General features: G+C 42.8%; 1 protein-coding gene across 5 annotated transcripts in view; it reads left to right on the top strand.

Annotated features, from left to right (window-relative positions):
• The window catches only part of GATA6 (GATA binding protein 6), a 147,105-nt gene that overhangs the window by 6,777 nt on the left and 118,013 nt on the right, over window positions 1-22,315 (top strand). For all 5 annotated transcript variants that reach the window (XR_014017352.1, XM_081252840.1, XM_081252837.1 and 2 more), the window contains exons 3-6: window positions 335-501; window positions 4,829-4,954; window positions 6,089-6,176; window positions 6,269-6,372. Coding sequence is in view for 4 of the 5 variants with exons in the window: in XM_081252840.1 (XP_081108966.1) it covers window positions 335-501; window positions 4,829-4,954; window positions 6,089-6,176; window positions 6,269-6,372 (485 nt within the window). In the remaining variant the exon portion in view is untranslated. The remainder of the gene's footprint in view (window positions 1-334; window positions 502-4,828; window positions 4,955-6,088; window positions 6,177-6,268; window positions 6,373-22,315) is intronic.

Genomic DNA, 22,315 nt, shown 5'->3' on the forward strand with positions numbered 1-22,315 from the left:
GTCAGAGGACCCAAACCGACCTCCCCACGGCTCAACTCTGAGGTCCTTGGAGACAGGAGGCAGATGATTCGAGCCGCGCTTCCAGCTCTGTCTCCGACTGCCTTGGGGTTTGCACTGGGCGCGCCCAGGGGTGCAGAAGTATTGGACAAAGTGTTGGTCAACAGGTCGATCGCGATGACATCAACAGCCGGCTCCCGGCCGGGCCGCCGAGCAGAAAGCCCGGTGGGGAAGGCCGGCACTGCGGCTCGGGGTGCTGGGGTGTCGGGGAGGCCCCCGGAGACGGACGGACGGACCGGCGGGCGGGCGGGACCTCACCGGCTTCTCGTCCCCGCAGACCTGCTGGAGGACCTGCCTGAGAGCCGCGAGTGCGTGAACTGCGGCTCCATCCAGACGCCACTGTGGCGGCGGGACGGCACCGGCCACTACTTGTGCAACGCCTGCGGCCTCTACAGCAAGATGAACGGCCTCAGCCGGCCCCTCATCAAGCCGCAGAAGCGCGTGGTGAGTGCGAGCGCCGCCCTCCCCTGCAGCCCGGCCCCAAGCAGCTTTCTTCCCCAGGGGCCGGGGTCTCCCCGCCCGGCCCCGCCCGGCCGCACCTGTCCCCGCGGGGGCACCAGGGGCGGGCCGAGCGCCGGCCCGAGCGGTACGCCCGGTTCTCCGGTCGTTTGAGCGCCCACGAGCGCAGGTCCCGAAACCTGAGACCGGGGAACGGAGGCAGCCCTCCCCCCAAATTTACACAAGGAGAGTGACGTCCTTAAATGGAAAAAAAGAAAAAGAAAAAAAAAAAGATGTAGTGTGCTACCATCTTTTAAAAGTACCAGAACTCCCTATATTTACAAATCTCTAGATGTAAATGCACTGAAATAGTTTTGGAAGGAGATACAAGGAATGAGTAATGTTAGTAACCTCCAGGGAGAAAAACTGAGGCTACAGCCCCAGGTCAGGTGAAGGAAGGAGATTATTTTTTCACGGTGGAGTCTTTGGTCTGGTTTGGAGTTTATTCTTGAAAAAAAAATCATGCTTCTTTGTAACATGCCCCCTCAAATGGATATGACAACAGCGAGCCCACAGTCCCTTTCTCCCCACAGCCTCATCCTCCTGGACCCCTGTGACTCTGTTCCTTCCACCTCTGGGCCCCTTCCACCTCTTCTCGGAGCCAGACTAGTTTTAGCTCCAAATTCCATCCGTCTTTTGGACTGTCCTTGAGTCGGGTGAAAAATTTATTTACTCTAACCTTTGTTATTTTGAAATGTGGCTGTTCAGAGAACTACATAGAACTTGAGAAGAAAATGCAGTCTGCATGTTTTTTGCAAGTAGAGGATTTTCACCATCCCGACACATTTCACTATGTTTTATTGAAGTGTGGGAATTCTGATTTTCTTCAGGGATTAATCTCTTATTGTCTTGTGTGTTGTTAAGAAAGAAAGGGTATTTACTGCTGTAGTGATTGGAGAAAATAAATGAAAGCTTTCAGAAGCCGCACCGTAAGGCTAACATTTGTTTAGCCAAGCCCTCATACTCTAATACCTTTTAAAGTAAAATATTTTACAGTTAGATGCCAGACATCTTAAGTATCCAAGTAATTTATTTAATTGTTATACTCTAATTAGCAGGAACAAATGCTACACATGTTGTTTGTGTTAAATAGATTAGAGTGAAATTGCATCACAATGTAAGTCTGACACCTTAAAGAGAAGCAATTAGTTTTATGGTTGTTTTGTTTTTAATGCATTTAAAATAAAGTGACCGAGGTTAATTTAATGAGCGTATGTGCCTTAAACTTGTTACAGTCTCCCACAGCTTAAACTTTTCTTCAAAGGGCATCCTTAACTTCAGTGCCTGACTCCCTGTGGTTTTCATTTTTCTTACATGCATCATATTTAAAAAGAAAAAGTACTGCCGGAAAATATTCCAAGGAAGTTCCTTGTTTTCATGTATTAGCCAATGTATGAACAATGAAACTGATTATTATTTTTTTGGAAAGGCGCATTGAGCTGAGTCCAGAAGGTAACATTTTCTCAAGATTGAGCAAAAAAACTGGCAGAATTTAGGTTCTAGTGGCATTTTAAATTTGATCTAGTAACATCCATATTTAGATGGCGGCATTAGTTTTGTGCACTTACCAGTAAAAGTAACTGTTAACAGGAAAAAACCCCAGTTTTTAACATCTCTGAATCTCTGAGTTTTCCTTCTGTGTAGCAGGTGTCTTGGCAGTGACCAAGGTCAGCCAATGTGCTTGGTAAATGTGTTATAAATGATACCAATTGAAGGGTGTGTCTATCAATTAGTCCTCCTTGTGGGCTTCTTATTTATTGTTTTGCTGGATCTAGTTAGTTCTCAGATTATTGAACCCAAGTTTGTTTAGCTAGCAGTACAGAACCAATCACTGAATTTGAACTTGTAATACATTGCAAAATAAGAGATTTATGGTGTAACTTGAATTCCTTGTCAGTGATGAATATAGCTGAGATCACTTGTTACAGGAACTTTTATAACCCACTCACCTTCATTTCACATGTTTATGGGGACTGGCTTCACTTATGATCTGCAGTTGACAGTCATAAAGTTCTTTGTTATAATGGCAAATTCTGATAACAAGTTTGCCTCACATTGGCTCCAAATTCCACTGGAAACTGTCATAAATGACCTGTTTATAGAATGAAACTTCCTGTCCCTAGTTTACTGATTTCACATTTATGAAGAGAAAGGAGTGCTCTTCTGGGAAATTATTTTCTTTTAACCATAAAGTAAAAAAAAAAGCCCTGATGTGTAAGATTTTATGTTTTCATCATTTTAACAAGCAATTTCCCAAACAGTTCTGTTAGCCAAACATATTCATTTCAACCGAAAGTCAAATTGATTCTTTCTTAGCACTGATTTCTTAAAAAGGTGGCAGTACTAAAAGGCTTCCCAGTGTCTCTTTGGTTTTACAACTTGTCTGTAAAGAGTATGCTACAGCAATACAAGATGTGAGTTATAAAAGCAAAATTCAATTTTAGCTTTTAAATTTGCCAATGAAGATTTTGGAACTCTCTGTCTTTTAATCTGAATATTCAGTGAATGCTCAGTCTGTGTTTTTGTGTCCATTCTTTATAACTTCTTTTCTTAAATTAATCATCATGACCAACTTCCCTAATTCTGTATCTTTCAACTTGCTATGGTCCCTGGATTTTCCCCATAGCTTTTTTTTTTTTTTAACTGAAATCACAGCAGGGTTTTAGTTGCCTATCTAGGTAATTTAAAAACAAACTTAGATTTTTGTCATTCTAGGCAGGAATTTATACTAGCTTAAATAGCCCCTCTTTATAATTCACACATAATAATTTAGAGGAAATAAATTCCATATAAGGATGTTTATGCGTATAAAGGGAACATAGAAATCAGAGTGACAGACTGTTGACCTCTTCTGATAAATTTAACCCTTTGTATGAACAAAAGTTGAGTACTATGTTGACAGGCTAAATAAAATATAGCAGCATCACCATATATAAGACAATGCCAGCACTAACACAATGTTGTAAAATTTGCAAATCCTTTGTAAAATGGATAATACAAAAATTCATGCAATAGGCAATCATGATGATAATTAATGAGTTGTATTAAAATATATTTCTTTCCAAAATTTTGGTACATTTTCCAAAATCCATTTCTGTGAATATATATAGGCCCTTCTACAGTTTCTTGTTTATTCCTCTGCACATATCTGAAAAATAGATCGATATCTCAGTTTTCAGGTGAAGCAGAGACTCCCCAAAGCCACTTAACATGTTGGCAGGTGGTTTGTGACTGCATCTCTTTTTTTAAATTTTATTAATTTTATTTATTTATTTTTGGCTGCACTGGGTCTTTGTTGCTGCAGGCGGGCTTTCTGTAGTTGTGGTGAGCGGGGGGCTGCTCTTCGTTGCAGGGCGTGGTTGCGGAGCACGGGCTCTACGCACGCGGGTTCAGTAGCTGTGGCTCGCCGACTCTAGAGCGCAGGCTCAGTAGCTGTGGCTCACGGGCTTAGTTGCTCCACGGCATGTGAGATCTTCCCGGACCAGGGCTTGAACCCGTGTCCCCTGCACTGGCAGGCGGATTCTTAACCACCGTGCCACCAGGGAAGTCCCCTAGAACCTCTTTTAAAAAGAGAAAAAAGGGCTTCCCTGGTGGCGCAAGTGGTTGAGAGTCCGCCTGCCGATGCAGGGGACACGGGTTCGTGCCCCAGTCTGGGAGGATCCCACATGCCGCGGAGCGGCTGCGCCCGTGAGCCATGGCCGCTGAGCCTGCGCGTCCGGAGCCTGTGCGCTGCAACGGGAGAGGCCACAACAGTGAGAAGCCCGCGTACCGCAAAAAAAAAAAAAAAAAAAAAAAAATAAAAATAAAAAGAGAAAAAAATCTAGAAGTTTCTCCTCAATGAACAATTTCCTCATTTGGGACCAGGTCTGTCAGAGCCTCTGACAATACACACAGATAGAAAACATTTCTTGTCCAGGAAGCTTGGTTTCCCTTGTGCGAGCAGAATTCCAGAGGAGGGGGCACAGAGAAACTCATTTCTTTACTCTTGTGTCTCAGCCGGCTGACAACAGTGAGTGCAGGCATTGACCAGCATTGTGACTGCTTTAATCTATGCTAATGGGCTGGAGCAAATCAATCTTATGTATTGGATGGAGCACACTTTGGTCCAGGAAGGTCAACCTAATTACACGTCAAGGTTTTTTTCTCAAGGGACCTCTTATTTATAATAACCAGGTACATGCTTGTTGATGGCAGGGACGTGATACATTGATGTATGTAGCATATGCATAAAAATCATATATCTGTACACTTACATTCTTGTGCTGCTTTCTAGCCTTCCTCCCGCCGGCTTGGATTGTCCTGTGCCAACTGTCACACCACAACCACCACTTTGTGGCGCAGAAACGCTGAGGGTGAACCTGTGTGCAATGCTTGTGGACTCTACATGAAACTCCATGGGGTGCGCCACCTACTCTGCTCATGTGTATACACGTTCAGTGTCTTGTTTGTACATAGTTTCAGTTTAAAAAATCAGCAAAAGAGAGGGCATAAAAGTGAAAAATCTGATTTTCTCTATGTACCTCTGCGACTCAAGGGTCCTGTTAATTATAATAGAAACTTTTATCTTACTAGTAAGAAACAAAAAATACTGCCAATTAAACTGTCACACAAATCCATAGTAAGACATCCCAATTTTAGAAATACTAAAATGTGGGAAACTGCGTTTTAGAATTGATAAGATGGTAGTAAGCTTTAAAGAAACAAGCTGTAAAGTCGAAGTATAGTTGATTTATAATGTTCTCGTTAGTTTCAGGTGTACAGGACAGTGATTCAGTGACACGTATGTGTGTGTATAATATATATATTATATACGTAGAATATATATGTATTCTTTATCAGATTCTTTTCCCTCATGGGTTATTACAAAATATTGAGATAGTTCCCTGCACTATACAGTAGGTCCTTGTTGGTTATCTATTTTGTATATAGTAGTGTGTATATGTTAAAAAACTGTACACTTAAAAAGAAAAAGTAGCATGGAACCAACTAGAAATTCACACTAACTAGTTTATAGTTTAAAAAATGTGAATGCAATCAAATACATTTATACAAAAGAGGAATAGCTCTATTTGATAGCTATAGTTAGATTCTACATTTTAAGGATAGTGCAAGATATTATATGTCAATTTTAAAAAGAAAATTATCCTTGGTATATGTAAGGAGAAGAATACATGATCTCTTTGAAATAAAAATATTTTTATTGTATGTATTCAGTGTTTTTACACTGAATGTATTCAGTGATTTTACTCTGTAATTGAAGTTGTTTAAAACAATAAACATTAAGTTGAAGGAGTAAGTTCTCCCTGGCAAATCACCCTCCCTATTTTTTTTTTTCTGGAGGAATCTCTGCATTTGATGGGGAAAGTGTAGTCTTTATGCAGTTCGAATCTATGAAGTGTATGTAAAAATTGGATTGACATTTATGCCAAGTTCTTTTAAATGAGGGCTTTCAGTACTGAGGTTGGGTCTTTAGTTTGGTTTTTCTTCGATATAATATTTATTAAACTCATGGCCTATGTGAACAATTTTTTAGGTGCCTCGACCGCTTGCTATGAAAAAAGAGGGAATTCAAACGAGGAAACGAAAACCTAAGAACATAAATAAGTCAAAAGCTTGCTCTGGTAAATATAACAAAATACTATTTGACTGTCAAGTATTTGCCAAACTTAGCAGAATATATGTATATTTATGAGGTTAATTTTGATTGTTGCAGGTAATAGCAATAATTCTGTTCCCATGACTCCAACTTCCACCTCTTCTAACTCAGATGACTGCAGCAAAAATACTTCCCCTACGACACAACCGACAGCCTCAGGGGTAAGTGTTAAAACTGTATAGACTCCTTCTCAGCTAGTGGGTTGCTCTCCCGGTATATTATCTCAAATTTTATCTTATCTGGCAGTACAATAATCTAAACCAACAGTTCAGTTTTGTTAGCTGATACCTAAGAATAGTTTTTAGAGGAAATTACATTTAAATGTCAACAAAATGACAAACTTAAGTACTTTACAAACCTCTTAATTAAGATCTACATCATTTTTGATGGTTAAATTAACCCAAGTAAAGGCAAGAAGTTTTGGTTTGAAGTGCTTTAAATTTTTTTTATTTCCAGGTTTTTATCTGAGTTTATATATATATATGTATATGTATATACATTTCTAATGTATATACATGTATTATGTATTTCTAATGTAGATCAGGAAAAGTACCAGCTCAGTGGTTTTATATATCCCAGTGCCCATGGCATTTAAATTGCTTTTGCTTATCTTATCAACTCCAGCCTTCTTTCTTCTCTTCCTTCTTTACATTAAAAAAAAAAAAATCATCTACCCAGAGCAAAGCTCATCACAATGAGTCATGTGATGTGCTGCTGTATTCGCTGATCTTCACCTAACAGTCCTCTGCTGGGCTGGGCAGCCTTGCCATCTTCTAATGCACCTTGATTGTACCCAGGCTTATTTCAGCCTGGTGATCAGCCTGTGAGCAGTTCGGTTTGTGTGTGATTTCGCGCCCCTGAGGACAAGGGTGCCTGGGTCTTTGTGAAGATCACGGACTTCGTTTCAGTAAAGCTGTAATTGAAACTCAGTTTTTCTCAAATGAAGAGCACTTTCCCACCCTAGTGTTTCCCAAATTTACCTGGAATGCCCTTTAAAAATGACCGGGCCGCACCCTGGTCCTCAGAGATCCAGGGCCCGACCTGTGCAGCAGCATTTCACAGCCCCGGGTGAGGATTACACTGAGACTGGTTTAGGACGAAACATTAGCATTAAAATTCCTACTTAGTAATTCTTTTCTACATTTAATTTTGCTTTATTTGGGGTACTTTGAAATACTACAGATTCCTGGGCTCCACCCTGGATTTTCTGAGTCAGCGTCTCTGGGGGTGGGGCTTGGAAATTTGTGTTTTTGAACAATCGCCACAGGTGAAATTGAAACTACTGCCCTTGAGCTGTCTTTGAACCAGGAACCAGGGAGCTGGTATTTTTACTGGCTTAAACAAACAAAAATTAAACATTAAAAAAAAGTTGTTAACTGCTTAAAGGTATATTTGATATTTTTCTTTGACTCCTCCAATTCAAACTGTTTTGGACTCTTTTTCTTTAATGAACAAGAAGTTCGTTCAGAGTTTCCAAAGGGAAAAAGCCTTTTTGCTTGTTGCAGACACATATTCTTTTTTTTTTTCCCCCCCGATACGCGGGCCTCTCACTGTTGTGGCCTCTCCCATTGTGGAGCACAGGCTCCGGACGCGCAGGCCCAGCAGCCATGGCTCACGGGCCCAGCAGCTCCGCAGCACGTGGGATCTTCCCGGACTGGGGCATGAACCCGTGTCCCCTGCATCGGCAGGTGGACTCTCAACCACTGCGCCACCAGGGAAGCCCTGGACACATATTCTTAAAGAACGTTTCTAGCCTTTATAAAGGTGAACTCTGGTGAATGACTTTTTTTTACAGGAAGGTAAGATGTAACTTCAAGGGTCTAAAGTGGTAAATAGAAGTTGTGAGAAAATGAAAAGGTCAATATTATTTTAAAATATCCTTTATTGTGCCCTAAGTCCTCAGAAGCAATTGCGCAGCTTAAATCAGGTGAAGGGATGTTCTGGTTTTCTGAAGCATTGAGGGACCAGCTAGGGTTTCAGCCTCAGTATCTGTCTCTCCTGGCTAAAAAGTGGATTGCTGCCAGCTCCAACTCACTTTTGTTGGTGCTACAGTCCAAGCTTAGCATGGCAAAAGCTAAATTTGAATGATAAATGGCACAGAAATAGAGATTTGCCCAACAATGGGCTTTGGAACCTTAGTGGGCGGAGTCTGTTTTGCCCTTCTGGTTTTGTGATGTAAAATTTCAAAATTGGCTATTTGCAAGTCCAATCAATTTTGCCCTCCAGGGGAGGAACAGTGCAAAAGCAGTGACAGGGTCAGGCCCGGACTTGTATGGAAGAAGGACCTCGGGAGTCCAGCAGCTAGTCCCACGGCAGCTTTGGTGTCCCTGCATCTGTCTCTCACTTGGGACCCAGCATGCCAGGGGCGGCTCGTCGGCCAGTACCGTCGGATGGAAGGCTCAGTTTTCTACCAGAGGCCGGGAGGCAAAGCAATTTTAGTATTAAAAAAATATATTTTAAAAAGTATTTTAGAGATTGGGGGAGTTGGAGAGCAGTTCCTTACAAGGTCTTTGCTGCACGCTCCCCATCACTCCCGGAGCCCGGGCAGCCTCTGTGGGAACCAGCGGTGTGAGCTGCAGACCCGGGAGTGGTCAGTTCTCCGAGCCCAGGTGACCTCAGAAGTGCTTCCTGACAGTTTTTCCCGAAGCTGGTGGGGTGAGGTCAGGGCTTGACGGGGGAGGGGAGGGTGGGGGGGTTTGGTGGGGGAGGATTGCCCATCATCCCCTCCTCCCTCCAGGGACACGCCCTTCCTGGCCTGGGCTGGCACTGGGCTCGTGGATTTTCTCCGGATGGCCAGCCCATCACGGAGTCTCCCAGCATCGGTGCCTTCCTGATGTGGGTGTTGACTACCCGGCAAAAGCCAGTAGACTGGCTGCCTTGGGAAACTGTCCCCTCCAAGGATAATTGTAGCAGGCTCAGTGGTTTCCCCAGGAGTGCCAGTGTGTGTCCGTTGGTCCCTGGACACTTTTGAGACCCTCCTGGGCCGGCCGGTTCTTCGTGCGCGTGGCAGCGGCGGTGCCGTGAAGAGCCTGCTGGAGCCGTTATCTGTGAGCAACTGGCAGAAGCATTTGTGAAAGGCGTCTGTGTTGACAAAGAAGTGACATTTTCCCATTTTGGTCCCAGTTTATCACGTTGGAGGGCAGCTGGCGTGGTGAATGACTGCTTTATAGGATTTTGTGAGCGCTGTAGGTGAGGGGGATGTTACTATATCCACACAGCAAGGTTGGGTCCTTCTTCGGCTTGGCGTTTAAAACCTCCAGGGATGATGGGTCTGCCCCGTGGATCTCCAGCGGCCCCTGTGACTGACGGGGTGGAAATTAGTCCTGCAGGGTTGTCCTCATTTAATAGGGACAGCCAAGCTACAAAACAAAGGACAATCGTAGGCATACTCCCAGTGGAACAAGGAAACGGGCCACACGCTCTGCTTAGAGATACAAGTGGCAACAAACCCGCTCCTCCACCTTTCCTTAATGACTGTGATTTAAAGCACAGAGACCGTTGCAGAGACCCTATCAGACTTGCTGTTTTAATTCCCCTCTGAGAAGTCATCTGTAGGAGATCACCAGTAGGCATTCCTAGAGGACTTTTTAAAAGTTCTGATGTCCCTGCATGTGGGCCTATTCAGTGGTGGTACTGTCGTGACCTGGCACCTGAGCAAGCCTGGCTGGAGCTGAGTATTCTGGACCACACGAAAATCATTTTTGCACTGCTCTGAAGCCTCATTTTGTTGACTTTGTGGCATGTCTTAGCTTTATGTATGTGTTGCTCCTTTGTGTTTTAACTAGACCTCTGTCTCATTTCTTCTGATGGTCATCAGGTTGCTGACCTGCTCCCTTATGACTCAGTTTCTCTGTTGCAGGCTGTGCAGGTGTGGTGTAAGTTTTGGAGGCAGAGGGAGGGCAGTTTGTCTCCTGTATGAGAACAGGAAGACCGTTGCTGCTGCCGGGCAGCCTGGTATTAAAATAGCCCCTGTTTTGTTCCTTTGGCATTCTTTTTTTAAACTATTGCAATAAATGATTTATTTGCTTTCATTTATATGCTATTTACTATTCATTAGACCTTATTATTTTTCATTTTTCTTTTCCTTATTTTCTCTGTATTAAAACATTTTTAAAAATTATTTATTTTGGGGGGCCTTGCCATGTGGCATGTGGGATCTTCCCTGACCAGGGGTCGAACCCGTGACCCCCTGCGTTCGGAGCGTGGAGTCCTAACCACTGGACCACCAGGGAAGTCCTATCAGAATTTTATAATCAGTTTCTTGTATGGAATTCTTTGTGTTTGTTAAGAAATGTGTTGAACTTAATTTTTTTGAACTTAATTTTTGATACAGTTCATTAATTTTGGACTTTTGAAGATAAATTTCCTCCAAATGTTTTTTTTTCATTCAGTCTGAAATCTTCTTTATCTGTAGATTTACTGAAAAATGTTTATTTAGTTGACCTAAACGGACATCAGATTTTCTTTGGCATTTATAGTCACTGTGGATTGTAAGAATATTTAAATTTTTCATTGAATTCCATTTATTGACTGAGTTATGTTTTATGTCTGTTGTTATTAGGAGGCAAATATGGTAACATTCTATTTCAGCAATTCCCAAATAAGATTTAATAAGTAGTCTCTATATAGTCTATCCCTCTTAGGACTTGTAACTAAAAATTTGTAAAACTGGAGGATACTTTACATATATACACACATATATAAAATGCATATGTATATTGTATATATGTATGTAACATATAATATACAAAAACTTTATAACTCATCCCCCAATTTATAAAGTTATCTCTTAATTTTCTTTGGGACAGGAAGGATTAATTTGATAAAGTGAGCAATAAGACAATGGCTGAGGATAAAAAAAATCACTGAACATATTTTGCCTGCCTACAAGTAGTTCTGTAGATAATTATTTAACAAAAATTAAAGCCTACTTAAGTTTATATTGAAACTGCAAATAAAACGTTGAAGTCATCATTAAACATATAATGTTGAAATAAATGGAGATGAACTCTATCTGACTAGCCCTTGCCCTACGGTCATTGTTCCATTTAAGAAGCATTATGCTACGGGATGCCCTGTTTTCAGTGTAGTAAAACAAGGTCCTGGACATCAGATTGTTGGTAACGTGGTGGTCGTGGTGGGGACATGTGTGTATAGACAGATAGATCTTCCTGCTGGTCAGATTTGAAAGTGTTTTAAATGAGCAACAAAGTTGGGAGTCGAAAGTAGGGAGCCGTGGGCTTCCCTGGTGGCTCAGTGGTTGAGAGTCCGCCTGCCGATGCGGGGGACACGGGTTCGTGCCCTGGTATGGGAGGATCCCACATGACGCGGAGCAGCTGGGCCCGTGAGCCACGGCCACCGAGCCTGCGCGTCCGGAGCCTGTGCTCTGCAGCGGGAGAGGCCACAACAGTGAGAGGCACGCTACCACACACACACAAAAAAACAAAAAAGAAAAAAAAAAGAAAGTAGGGAGCCGTGAGTTCTGACCACAGGGTTGGAAATGGCTTCTCAGAGGAGAGGAAATTTGAATTAGTTGTGTAGGATTTTTGTGGGGGAAAAATTGGGATAGAGGTTTCCAGGAGGAAGAAGAGCATGGTAACTATGATGCTTCAGGGACATAGTTTTAGGAATTCAGTGTGGCTGGAGTGTAGGGTAGAAAAAGCCAAAGGCAGGAGCTGAGATGCATAAATTAGGTGGAAGGCAGATATTTAAAACTGTTTCAAGTCAATTTTAAGTCAGCCTTAAGTAGGGTCCACACTATGTTCATTTCTAAATGATGGACTTTCTCTAACACCCACTGTGGTGTTTCTGTCCAAAAATGTGTTGTTATACTCCAACAATTAAAACATCCTTAACTGGGTGCATTTTGATAATTAATGTAAACAAATGTTAGCATGCCTGTTTGTACATTTTACAAGCAGGGTTTCCTTTCACAGTTAATAAGGAAAACTACCTCCTTGGAGCGGGTGACGTGTCCTGACCTGAGGGACTCCTTGGGGCAAGATGGTTTCAGGGTGGCTGCCAGGTGACCCTTCCAAATGGTGCCGTGTTAAAGATGGTGTGTCTAAGTGTAATTCATTTCCTCACTTTGTGGTTTGTTGTTGGTGACAGCTTCCACAGAGAGAGAGGCAGGCATCCTTAGACTGAGACAAGGACCACATCTCAGATTCCTCTCTGGCTGGTTCTCTGCCTTTGGGCGGGCCTTGCCCATGTTTGGTCAGTTTCTCAGTGTTGAATAGGTATCTTCATTCCTGCCTCATTTATCCTTCTGGGATGCTCTATGCCTAGCGGGACCCACTTCCCTACTGCAGTCAGTCCTAGGTAATAGCTTTATTCAATGACCTTGTCAGAATTAATACCTCTGAGCTGCATGGTGCCAAATCTCATGCTAGAAGTGGTTTGAAAGAGTTAAGTGCTTAAGTGCTCCGTAGCTGAGGGGCAATGATTTAGGGACTGACATTTGTTGGGATATCTGGCTGTCTTTATAAGACCTTCTGAAGAAAGGTTAGGTACTTGGCAGGTTAATATTCTATATTCTTTTTATAGATTTTATTTTATATGTTAATATTTGTATCCTGTGATGAAAATTGGAAAACATTGCTCGAGTCACGTAGCTTATTTCTTTATTAGCAAGTTTATATTCCACTGTCTTTTTCTTTGAGTAGCTGAATCACTTTGGATTTACTTGGAACTATGATTGGTCACAAAATAATAGCTTCTATTATTATTAACTATTTCTGTAGTAGTTAAATACTTGAAAGGAACATTCATGAAGGATCTGCATACAGTACGAGTTGCTTTCATGCAGGGGAACTTGAGTGTGAAGAAGCGAAGATTCAAGAGGCTGCTGGAGTGGGGACCAAAGTTCCTGCTTAACTTTTTTTTTTAATACATTTATTTATTTATTTATTTATTTATTTATTTATTTTTGGCTGTATTGGGTCTTCGTTGCTGAATGCGGGTTTTCTCTAGTTGCGGCAAGTGGGGGCTACTCTTCGTTGTGGTGCGCGGGCTTCTCTTGTGGAGCACGGGCTCTAGGTGCATGGGCTTCAGTAGTTGGGGCACGCGGGCTCAGTAGTTGTGGCTCACGGGCTCTAGAGCGCAGGATCAGTAGTTGTGGCGCACGGGCCCAGTTGCTCCGCGGCATGTGGGATCTTCCCAGACCAGGGCTCAAACCTGTGTCCCCTGCATTGGCAGGCAGATTCCTAACCACTGCGCTACCAGGGAAGTCCCCCTGCTTAACTCTTACCTTGAATGTTCCACGCTCGCCTTTAGGGTACTTGAGAGCCAGGCCTTAGTGGATTAATTACCGTATGGTTGCTTTGGGGGAGTTTCTTCTCTTTCTCGTACTTTCTCATAAGATTGTGGATGTAGGAAGGCAGGAAACTAGCTCTGTCAAGTACCTTTTAAGTGCCAGATGTTTTATATACCCTTTCTCTTTTATTCCCAATTATCACTGTACAAATGAAGTGTTTTTATTTACATTTTCCATTTGGGGGAGTGAGACCCAGTAATAGCCCCAAGGTTATGTATCAGATTAAGAGGCCGGGCTTGGGTTTGGACGCAGGTCTGGCAGAGGCAAAGTCAGTGTTTTTACTCCTATGGCATACTGGATTAATATGCGATAGTATATGTGCTGCTGAAGCCTTTAGAGAGAAGAAATAACATGTTCTTAAAGAAATCTGACTAATTTTGGTTATCACTTCAGCATCAAGTACAGCTAGGAAAATAGCACTAGAGAAGTGATTTTCTCATGACCAATACACAAGGCACATTGTATAAATTTTCTTGTTAAACATTATACTTATCAATAAAATGTATTATAATTCTAAGGCTTTGTTAGTTGGGTAATAGAAAAAAATAATAAGTAGTAAAATTTACTGTTGTTTGTGCATGTGATGGTAAAAAGTCTCCCTTAAAATATGAAATACTTTAAATCGCAGTATTAAAATCCTTCTGAAGGTGTCATTTAAACCCATACACAGTGAGTGCCAAGTTAGTTGGAACTTTTAGAATGTCCAAATTGCCTTCAATTTAATTTTTACAAAATCATTAAAAAAGCATTTCTTAAGAGGCAAGTGTCCATTTTCCCCCCAGAGTTTATAGTCCAAGATACTTTTCTCTAAATGAATAAAAAGAGTTAAAAAGGCATTAATCTCCCATGACGGTCTGCGAGAGGGTTGCACTTAGGTATTATTATTGCCTCATTTATAAACCAGGATCCGGAGTGACTCCGTAAGGTCATAAGACAAGCCCGCGTTGCAGCCGGGGCTGGAGCCGATGTCTCCCACCTCTCCCAGGGAGTTGGCAGTCATCACAGTTATTAATATCCCACTCGCCACTTGCTGCTAGCCATGAACATAAATATTTTGTTGGCATTTTATCTTCACGCTCCTTATGTGCCGGGCTCCCTTTCTTTTCTTCTTTCACAGACCCTTCTAATAACTCACTCACGTTCCTGTCTGACCACATTGGCCTTCGCCGTGAAAGTCACACGTCACCCTGGCAGGGAATGTGAAAGCATGTGGAGTTTGCATACTTTCACTTTGATCTGAAGGCCTTTTCTAGACTTCCCTCTTTTTTTTTTTTCTTCTTCTTGTGTGCATGTGCGCGTGCGTGTGTCATGGGGAGGATGGTGATTAGAAATACACTTACTACATTAATATGACAATGTCCCTGTATGTATATTAGGAAACAGTAAAACTGTATTGCTCTTTAAATAGTTGATAACATATACGTCCACCCAATTTATCACAGGACTGTGGTTTGTTTAATAACTGACTCATTATCACAATCTGAAAGCCAGAATACTAGGTAAAGAATAAGTGTGGGCTGCCTTTTCATATGGCCTCAAGTTAGAAGGCTTCATCTCAGAACACACCTTTTCTTTTCGAATTACAGATGCTTTGCAGTGTTTTTCCCCCCCTGCCTCTATAAGAATATACAAAAATTGTCACAAAACATGAAATAATGTGTACGGAAAACACAGCCAAATTTAAGAAATCTGGCTTAGGATACTCTGAAATGTTATTGCTAAATGAATCTTCGAAGAAAATGAATTCCTTTACTGGAACAAAAAGTAATTTATTATGCATTTCATGGGTGTCTGCCAAAAGAGTTACTAGCAATATGAAGATCTAATGGACATGAATTAAATACAATCTGTTAACTCTGTGTTTAGACCTATTTGTTAATTTTCTCTGAAACTTTAATAATTACAAAAAGCATCTCCAAAGATAGGTGTTGACATATGTGATCATTCGTGATTCAGCTACCTATCATATCAGGGCCAGTACTCAAAAGAGTTTGTGAGCCAGAGCAAAAAGAAATTATGTTATTGACCTCAGATTTTAAGAAAGCTTTGAACAAATAACAGGTATTGATTTCAATGTCATGTTGGAGTCTTTTGAGTGAACAATTCCAAGTCATTATCTGATGATATTTATTTATTTATTTTTAAAAATTTTTTGCGGTACGCGGGCCTCTCATTGCTGTGGCCTCTCCCGTTGCGGAGCACAGGCTCCGGACACACAGGCTCAGCGGCCATGGCCCACGGGCGTAGCCGCTCTGCGGCATGTGGGATCTTCCCGGACTGGGGCACAAACCCGTGTCCCCTGCATCGGCAGGAGGACTCTCAACCACTGCGCTACCAGGGAAGCCCTCTGATGATATTTAAATGATAATTTACTTAGTGTACTGCCCCTTTTGGTAGTTGTTAGCATGGCATGGTTTCACCAGAGCTGGTGCACACGCTCCAGAATCATATTTTTATCCTATTAAATGCGAAATACTTTTAATTTAAAGCTCTCCTTATGTTCAGTCGCTTGATTCATGGTGAAGCCTGAATATGGTCTGAAGTTTATCCTGGGGGTTCATGGATTAGCAGCTGGAAGGAAGCAGTCAGGCAACCAAGCGCTAGCTCCAGCTCTGTGTGTGACTATAGCAAACTGCCAAGGTTTTCCTCCTTCTACTAAAGGGGAAGAGTAATTCCTACCATCTGGTCCTTAGGAGTGTAGTGTAGCATAAGTGGGAGATGCCTGCAGACCGCTTTGAAGCTCAAGAAGAATAGCACTATTTAACTATGACCTTGGAAGTTAATAACGATGTGCTTTATTTGCATGGCATTTTTTCCATCCCAAGACATTAGACATAAATGTCATTCCCTTTCTTAATGGGGGGAATTTAGAGATGTAAAGCTATTGTGTTAACAAAGTAACCATGTTTAAATACTTTTATTTCCCTGATAGCAACAATTTTTCATTCGTTATGATTCTTAGCACTTTCATAATGCCTTCTTGTAAATGCTGCTTGGTTCTTGGACCGTGGTCTGCTTTGTCTAGTAGATATGTCCAGAGGAAGATGCTCATCTAAGCTCCTAAAAAGCCAGTCTTTAATAAGATCATAATCCATCAGGTTTTAAATCTTACCTCTGGATCTTTTATCTCTGAATTTGACTAGAATAAAGCCATCCATTTTGATTCATTTCCGAAGATAAACTTTTTCTTTAGTAGGCCAATGACTTCAAGTTGTGGGACAAACCCTTCTTCTTGCAATTTATATTTGTACATCAGTGTTTTACTGATAATCCCAGAGTACTTATAAACTTGGGGCCATGCCTTTCTTTATCACGACATGCTTGCTGTGTGTATGTACGGATGCATAAAACAGTTTGCTCCTTTGTCCAGAGTAGAGTGTGTATAGAATAATTCTTTCCCTCCTTGAAAAGAGCAGCATCCTGGTTATGGATATAACCCTGCCAGCTCAGGCCCAGAAGGGGCACGAGGGGTCAAGGGGACAGCCAGTGAGCTCTCCTCAGTAAGGAATTTGTTTGCTAAATTACAAAAAAATAAACTATTCTGCTAAACACTGAGTTGGGTCATCGGCTGAGGTGACCGTGACTCTCCCTTCTTGAGCTTTATTGAGCCCTTGTGGGAGACTTAGAGAGTTTTGTTGTGATTGATGGTTTTCACGTGTCCTGGTGGAGACAGAACCCGTGTGTGTTTGTGTATCTTCCTAGTGTTACCTTCTCAACTTTTGGGTCACTTTTGTGACTGGTCCTCTTCCCTCCATCCAAACTGAAATGACCTTGGTTTTTAGAGTGGAAGTTAAGGTTTATCTGAAAGTGTTTCTCCTTTGTTAGGAACTTAGACTTAGTTTTTAATTTTTCTTTTGAGGAAGGATGCTATCAAACACCACAGAGTCTAACCTAGAGGTGACGAAAGCAGAGAAGAGAGCTTTGGCAGTGAGGGGCGGCTGGCTCCCCCTCACACAAGGAAAAGCTGTAACCACAACTTGCTTAGATGTGTAGGAAGGACAGACCAGAGGCCATGGAAGCTGACAGCCCGAATCCAAACTGAGGAGGCAGTGTGATCATCTTCAAAATCCTGTGCTCTGGGAGTGATCACTCACCCCCCAGCCTGCCGGGGGTGCCGAGGTTTGTTTCTCCAGATTGTGAGGCAGCCTTAGGAGAGATTGTAGCATGGCAGGCAGACAGAGCACACCCCAGCGGACTCCTTTTTGGTTTTCTTCCTCAAAAATGAAATTCCTGTTTATAATTCACAAGCCAGAGAACCCCTGTAATTCTTCTGGAAAGGCTGTGTCCTTTAAGGGTTCCCTTTGCTCTGACGTGTCACCTTTCCAGAGCTGCTTCCTGGGTATTGTGGGAGGCTGTCTCTGGGCCTGCCTGTAATGGGATGTGACAAGGCTCATGGTTGGTGAGCCTGCTGTGAGCCAGACGCTGCTGGGCATCGGCTAGAGGAGCTCATCAAGTCAGAAATCCTTGACATCTAGATACGTGTCTGAAAATAAGCGAAGGCTTATTTTCACAGCAAAACAATCTGGGTAATCCAAAGATCACTGTGCTGCCCCACAGGCCAGTGGATATTTTCCATGTCCAGCTCTGCAGCCGCGACTTGTCCCTGAAGTCATTTATTCCTTTAGGAGGGGGGCGTCCGGCCAGTTGCTGTGGGTCCCCCACCTGACCCGGCCTGCTTGCAGTGCTAAGCCCGGCCTGGGTCGGTGCTGATAACACATTCTTTCAACAGGAAGTGCCTCCATTTTCAGTCGTCAGTGGGAGGGTGGAGGCCGATAAGCTGGGAGTGATAACACAGAACAGATTTCTGCTCCACCCTCGTCTTGCACTTTGATCAGAGAAAGAGCCAGGACCTCGCCTGTCCGAGCTGCCTCGCAAAGAGGGAAGGATGGCTCGGCTGTGGGCGTTCGGCACACTCTCCTCTACTGTTGTCCAGGAACTTTCGGGGGATTAGGCTGGTTTAGGTTAGTGACGTGCCTGCTTTCGCCGTGTTGAGATGTCTGCGATCTGATCCTTTCAGGGATTTAAGTAGACGTGGGAAAACCTTAACCAATTGGCATTTATATTGGTGTGTGTGTGTGTGTGTGTGTGTGTTTGTGTGTACTGGGTCCAGGGTCCTAATAAGTTATCTCTGATTTTTTTATCCCAGATTGAACTGATTCTTGAGAGGTAACTCTTGAATATCCCCAATAAAGGGAAGGCACTTAAGATGACAATGCGACAAGCCGGCTTTCTTAAGGAGAGTTGTGCTAATTCTAGTCTTCTTCTGCTGTTAGAATGCCAGTTTCAAGAGCTCAGGTTATACTGTTGCACCCATCTGTGTACTGTGTTTGGTGTTTTCACGTACCTGGAACTGTGTTTCACATGTGCATGGCTGGCTGGGTTCCAGCCTATGCCAGGTGGCTCAGAGGTGTCCTCAGGGGTGCATGGGGGCCCATCCGATCCTTCCTCCACTCTGATTCCCCACTGTTTTTCATGCTGCTTTATGACTGTCCAGGCTGGCTCGTTTCTCAAGTACTGGTGCCTCATGTTTCTGTTCCTCTCCCCCGGAGTTAGACTGCAGTAAGCCACTCAGTTAACATATTCAAAAGGACGGTATAGACGGCTAACTGGTTGGGCCCTCTCAGGTGGTCCCCAGTCTCCCACCCCCACTGGGTTCTCTTGAAATACTTTTGCATGCACATGGGTAAGTTGTAATCATGACCTAGAATTTCTATCCTGCTGTTTTTCACTTAGCATTGCATTACAGGATTTTTTCCATTTTGTTAATTGATCTTATTATTTTTAATACTTGCATAATAGTTCATTAAGCAGATATCCCTTCGTTCCCAAACCATCCTCATATTATGAGACATTAGATTATTTCCATGGTTTCCACTATTATAAGTAACCCTGCAATGGATGTCTTCCTGTGGGGAGCCTTTCCGTCCCTTTGAATTTTTTCCTTGTAATCCATTTCCAGAAGTGAAATTACAGAGCTAAGTAGGGTATAAAGTTCTTGATGGCTTTGCTAACTACCTTCTAAGGCGTGCGCCAGCGTATAACCCCTCCAGCCAGGGATGAGGGGGCTGGCGTTATCCATCCCATCTGATCTCATCATGATGATCTCATTATGTATTGTGACATGAAATTTCAAGTTATTTTTTACTGAGGTATGACTGACATAGAAAAAAACGCTGTGCATCGCAGCATTCCGTGTTTAAATAGTATATCCCCATTTAAAAATAAGGTTCTCAAACCTTGGGCACAAGTACTTGTTTTATTTTTTTCTGACAAACTCAGATGTTGCTTTTGATTTCCAGCAAGCTGATATTTTTTTCAGGAGCTCATCACTCACGTAATTTGGGGTTTGCCTGCCATACAGCTTAACATATTTGTCTGAACAAAGAAGACAATAAATAGGTATTTCAGCAGTAGCTTTTGGGACTGTTGTTCAGGTATAAGACTAATGTTCAGGGTATTAAGGTTTCTTTAATGCGGCTTATTTGAAAAAGGGCCAATGAGCCTTTTGAAGGGCTGCAGGAGCACCTTGCTTTCTCTCTGCGCAGAGCCATCAGTGATGATTAGAATAAGGTCATGGCTGCGGTGGTTTTCACTTAGCTCTGGCTGAGTTCGTAGGGCTGGTCCCACCCAGTGATGGCAGCACCTCGCCTGGTGAAGGCTGACATTGGGGAGATTCAGTTAGGTCCACGCTCCTTCACTACAGTAACAAAATTCTCATAGTGTCAATAGCACATACGTATGTAGTCTTGACTATTGTCAGACACTTTCACGAGGGCTTTACATACACTAATTTAATTCTTTTGCAGCAACCTTCTGACATATGTGCCTCATTATTTCCATTTTCTAGGTGAGGAAACTGAGGCACAGAAAGTTCTAGGTCAGACCCTCTAGTTTCTCTCTCCCACAGAATCTTTTCTGACTCGTTGCTTAATATCCTTCCCTTTCAGCTGTCTTGTCTTGTGAACAGACCTCTCCACATCCTGCATGCTTCCAATTTTGAACACCCTTTCCTCACCCACAACAATAGCTTCCCTTCATGGAATGTTTAACATGGCAAGGCATTCTGACGCGCCTGCACACATTAGCTCGCTTAATCATCACAAACATACTTGAGGTAGGGTCAGTTTCCCGAGGAGGAAGCTCAGGAGGTGGGTGGCTGAACCAGGGTAGAATTTGAAAGTCCAAGCTGGTCCTACCGTGCAGGCTGCCTGCGGCTGTCCCCAGGCATCCTTTCCCCTCTGCGATTCCTTCTCTGACCTCTTGTTCCACCTCCCTGTCTCAGCCGCTCAGAAACTCACGAGAACTGTTGAGTGGTCTTACTTTCGAGTGCGTGCGTGTCCTAGTTCCCCACACAACCTGGGAATGACTGTCTCTCGGCCCCGGGGCCGAGGGGCCCTGCTCATGTTTCTTGTTGCGACTTGTGGTGACCGCAGACCCCTCTGCTGTCTCAGCATTTCCGGCCATTTGAGGTGGGCTGCTTTCTGGGCCAGTCCAGGCACCCCCTCCATTTCAGAAAATAGCACTTGCTGCGGTGAAGTCAGATTTAGTCAGATAAATGCAAATGTGCCTTTTTGGGGAATAGGTAGATAATACCAAGCTGGGTATGACATTAGTCATTTATAAGGGAGCTCACTCTTTCTACTAGTTGTATGATAGCTCTTTTCTAAAATGAAGACTCTTTTTGTAATTGAATATCATCCTTTTGTGTATTTCTTTGTGGGTTAAATCTGGATCTTTGTTGAGTTTGCTTATAGCCGAGGTTCTGAGCTAAAAGTAATCACCGTATTTGTATGTGTAACTAAATCCATAGCTTTAGTTTGTTTGACAGGATTATTTCATCTATTTCACAAGAATCTATTTTAAATTTTAGACATCTCAGTGAGTTTGTGAAATTTGCTTTTTTAGGCACCCAAAGCCCTTGGTTTACATCTTTAAGTTTGTATTATTTAAAAGAAGTTTGGGGGCAGGGGTAGGGACTGTTGTTGCTGGATTTGCACAAACCTTCGTTTTTGCTAGGGAAGGGAAGGATTCGTTACCTGTGGAGGGGGCCACACTTGGCCTGTCCAGCTGGGAGGGGATTGGGATGGGCGGACAGGAAGTTCCATGGTCAGACCTCCCGAAATCCTACCTCTCAGTCCCATACAGTTATTGTGAGGATCAGAGAGAAAACCAGATCTTCTCCGGGAGAGGGTAGGACCACGCTGACTACTAGGCTCCTGAGTGGAGCCACAGAGGGTCTGGGACCCTTCCATTCAGTTCGCTCAGTGTCTGGTGCCCTGTATTTCCCTGAAGTGGATGTACCATCAACTTGGCCAGACAGATGGATGTTTTAGGATTTAATGGGATTGTGAATGTAGAAAAGGAATGCTTTGAAAAGTACAAGATGTTCTACCTGTGTTAAAAAACAAGTATCCAGTAGTTTATGGAATGGAACCCTGAAAGCTCAGAAGAAATAATGGGCTTCAGAGCTTTTAGAAGGAAAGAAAGCATGATTCACAAGTATGTGATTATGGCTAGATTTAAAAGCAAAAAAGTCAAATGCAACTGTTTTCTCAAACCATAGTCTAAACATGATTTTAGTTATTTTGGTTTGATTCTACTAAATTATATCATGTTTGCTATTTGGCTTTTCTTATTTGGATGGAAGGAAGGAAGGAATGAAACAAGAGAAAGGTGACCTTTTGCTTCAAGAAATAATTGCCACAATCATGACAGATATAGGATGTTAGCATTTTCTTTATCACATGGTCTGCTTCAAACGTGGCCTGTGCTTTTGGGAAGAATTAAAT

This window comes from Mesoplodon bidens (genome assembly GCF_964165515.1).
Source record: "Mesoplodon bidens genome assembly, chromosome: 13".
Taxonomy (NCBI): domain Eukaryota; kingdom Metazoa; phylum Chordata; class Mammalia; order Artiodactyla; family Ziphiidae; genus Mesoplodon; species Mesoplodon bidens.